Source organism: Gopherus flavomarginatus, chromosome 3 (assembly GCF_025201925.1).
Source record: "Gopherus flavomarginatus isolate rGopFla2 chromosome 3, rGopFla2.mat.asm, whole genome shotgun sequence".
Taxonomy (NCBI): Eukaryota; Metazoa; Chordata; order Testudines; family Testudinidae; genus Gopherus; species Gopherus flavomarginatus.
Genome location: NC_066619.1, coordinates 154,642,666 through 154,645,982, shown reverse-complemented (window position 1 = coordinate 154,645,982; position 3,317 = coordinate 154,642,666). Strand labels below are relative to the sequence as shown.

The 3,317-nt window shown below is 43.4% G+C and overlaps 1 protein-coding gene across 1 annotated transcript; it reads right to left on the bottom strand.

Moving 5' to 3' along the window:
• Positions 1-278: 278 nt before the first annotated feature.
• Positions 279-3,077, bottom strand: LOC127047921 (C-X-C motif chemokine 10-like). The gene is made up of 4 exons (XM_050946840.1): positions 3,017-3,077; positions 2,116-2,242; positions 1,282-1,371; positions 279-534 (listed from the first exon to the last, which is right to left on the bottom strand). Exons 1-4 carry the CDS (start codon positions 3,075-3,077, stop codon positions 498-500), a joined length of 315 nt encoding a protein of 104 aa, XP_050802797.1. The 3' UTR covers positions 279-497.
• Positions 3,078-3,317: the final 240 nt, after the last annotated feature.

The following is a 3,317-nucleotide window of genomic DNA, read 5'->3' as shown; positions in this document are numbered from 1 at the left end:
TAAACTAACATGGTACATGTACATCTAAGAATTACATTAATTTCAAACCTGCTAGAAAAAAATAACTTGGAATTCTTAGTATGTGTTACCTGAGAATATTTTTATCTCTGAGTTATGATTATAATAATATAATTACCCGTCCATGTGGCTCAAAGAATTATTTGCTAATTAGATAAGCAGAATAAATCTATTATCACTTATAGCCACCCGGAGACCCCAAAGACAAACTGGGCCTTTACTGTCACTGGTTTGCCAGTAGGATTACTGAGATTACAGAGGCCTCACTACATGTCCTGCCGTGACAGGCTGATGTTCCATCACAGTGCTGAGATGATGTCATACCCAGATGTTACCTTAATGGATGCAACGACTTTGTGTTGGGAACAACTTGCCTCAGCTGCAGCATTTGTGTTTTAAAAGCTGTAGAGCCAGGTGGAGGAAACAGACAAGTTCATTGCTCATTGGAGAGGGAGACTGAAGCGCTGTTGAAGTGATCTTTAGCTCTTCTCCTTTCCGTGAGTGCTTTGTGAAGACCTGTCAAAATAAACACAGTGGGAACTTTATCCTTTCATTAGAATGTTTCTTTCTGGATTTCACATCAGAAGAGCTTGATTTTCCTCTCACACTAGCTTTACGCTGTGCCACTCCACTGGACTTACTCTGATTTACACCAGTTTAAGTCACATCAGTATCAGGACCATCGAGTACTTGGTAGAACAGTAGGTTAAATTTAAAGGACCAGATTCTGCCACTGTTAAGCTGATTGGCACCTTACACTGTGAAAAGCTCCTTTGCTTTCTACAGGATTACTTGTGGAGTAAGGTGTTACTCGGTGAGGGTAAATGTGGCACAATCTGGTCCTAAGGGATTATGTGATTTCTCAATAGGATAGACATTCTTCCCAGCTCTTGAAATCCACCCATGGGTGAAGAGCCCCAAAATTCAGCACAAGTGAGTGTAGTGCTGAGTCTGAGACACATAGGCCATTTAAACGAACTTGTTTTTCCCTTTGAAACAATGCAGTGAATTTGACCTGCTCTTCTGCGTGAAGCAGGGGCTATTGCTGCAAGGGGGGTTCTGTATGCCCCAGATAGCTTATACTGTCTCCCAAGAAATCTGCCATTTTCTGGGGTTGCAGTGCAGGTTCATGAGGACACTGTGAGCAGTGGTTCAGGCACAGGCTGTGAGACTGCAGTGACCATCAGTTGAGCCCAAAGTTGGATCTCACTGAGACATAAGAATAAAGTGAGCTCTTAAGCCCATGACTGATAGGAAACCTACCTGTTCTTGATGAGGGCTGTCACCATCTTCTGTACCCATTTGGAATTAGGATTCAAACATATTTGCTCTCCAGTGGGATTCATTGTCGCACTGAAATGAACAAAGCAAAACAGTTATAGGGTGACCAGATGTACTGATTTTATAGGGACAGTCCTGATTTTTGGAGCTTTTTCTTAACAGGCACCTATTACCCCCGCCCCCCATCCTGATTCTTCACATTTGCTCTCTGGTCACCCCAAAGACAGAATATATTTCCACACTATGGAAAGGTCACCATTGTCTTTATTATCTGAGATCAGGGTCTGAATAGCAGGAGTCTGGCCCTCGGTGAGCTGAGTGATACGCTACATTGTCGCCATGAACTGGGAGCAAATATACAATCAAAAGACCTCAAATCAGCTAAAACATTAGAAGGATCTACCTGATGTATTTCTATGCACCCAGCAAGTGGGATCTAGGTTCCCATCTAGCCTCAGGGCCTGATTCCCTACAACCTGTGTAGTCATTGACCCCTGTGCCAAGGGAGTGCAGAAAATGCTCCTCCTCAGATCTGGGGTCAATGACTAAACAAGGCAGTGAGCCCTGGAGAATCCCACCCTCCAGGCTAGTCCTCAGTTGGTGTATTTCCATGGAAGTCTATGAACCTGTGTTGATCACACCAGCTGATGATCTGGGCATTCGTCTCTAGCCTCATTGCACTTCGCTTTACTTGTAATACGGAGATGGACATCAGAACGTGGGGTTACATTAAAGGGGGGGGAATCCCATATTTCCTGCTGTTGCAACAACAGCCCCACTGAGTGATGATAGCTGAGTGGTTAAGTCATTACTCACATGATCTCAACATGATCACAGGAAGAGCTCTTGGGAATCACTTCCATTTTTCCTAAGGCTTTTCGCTGAATGAAATCAGAACCTTTCCCTGTGCAGATGCAACGTCCTTTTCCAAAGGTCAACTGCCCTAAAAGAAATGGGTCCAGGGGAGTGACAGATTAGAACGATATTAGATACCTGAGATATCTTCAGTAAAATGTATGTAAGTTGGTAGAGGAGAGGTTGAAAACACTCTATTTCATCCTCAGGGCTGCAGAGTAATTTGTCCTGCAATGTTTCCGTGTGCATATTTACATTAGAACAATGTCACAAAATGTGCTACACTCTTTTGCCTTGATCTCATTAGTTTTGAAGTCAGAGGGCCTGATTCTGCTCTCACACGAGTCAGTGGAAAACAGGAGTCACCCTGGTGTAAAAGTGATGGGAGTGAATGAGCAGTTGAAAATAAAATCATTGTTGCTCACAAAGTGTCTGATCCAACACCCATTGAAATCCGTGGGAAAGTTCCCACTGACCTGAATGTGCTTTGGGTCAGGCCCAAACTATCTTCCTCTGGTGATTAAAACAAGACAAAATATTACAGACTGAGGCTGATTTCACACCCTTATGAACTAGGGGACAATCTGGGCACAAATTCAAGCCTGCCGAAAACTCTCATATTCATTTCCCTGCTAAATACAAGCTGATCAGTCCGAGTCCTGTGTGGACAACACACACCTTCTAGACACAAGCAGAGAGGACAGATGTTTGCGCGCTACAGCAGAACACAAACCCTGAACTGAGATCACTTTTTTCCCACAAAAGTAATTTCCAAGCATTTATACTACACAGCTTTCCAGTGACTCACGCCTCTGGCTTTCTCACTGTATTACATGTCTTTCGTGATATTGCTGCCTCTTACCTTGAATTTCAGCTGCAATCAAGAGCAGCGAACAAAGGACAACAGCCCAGGTTCCCTTCATGGTGATGAGAGTGAAGGTTCTTCTGTATTATTCTTGGATGTCTGGGAGAGATGGAGGAGTGCCTAAGAGAAAGTGTTTCCCCGTGTACATTTATAGACTAAGCCTTTTCCCTCCTTCATGCTGATTGGTCTTTATTATTGCCAAGACAGCTAAAATATCTAGAGATTATTCAAGCTGTATGGGAAAGTCCCAGCAGGTGACAGAATTGTTTTGCTTTGCCAGCTGTTCCCTTTTTAATTT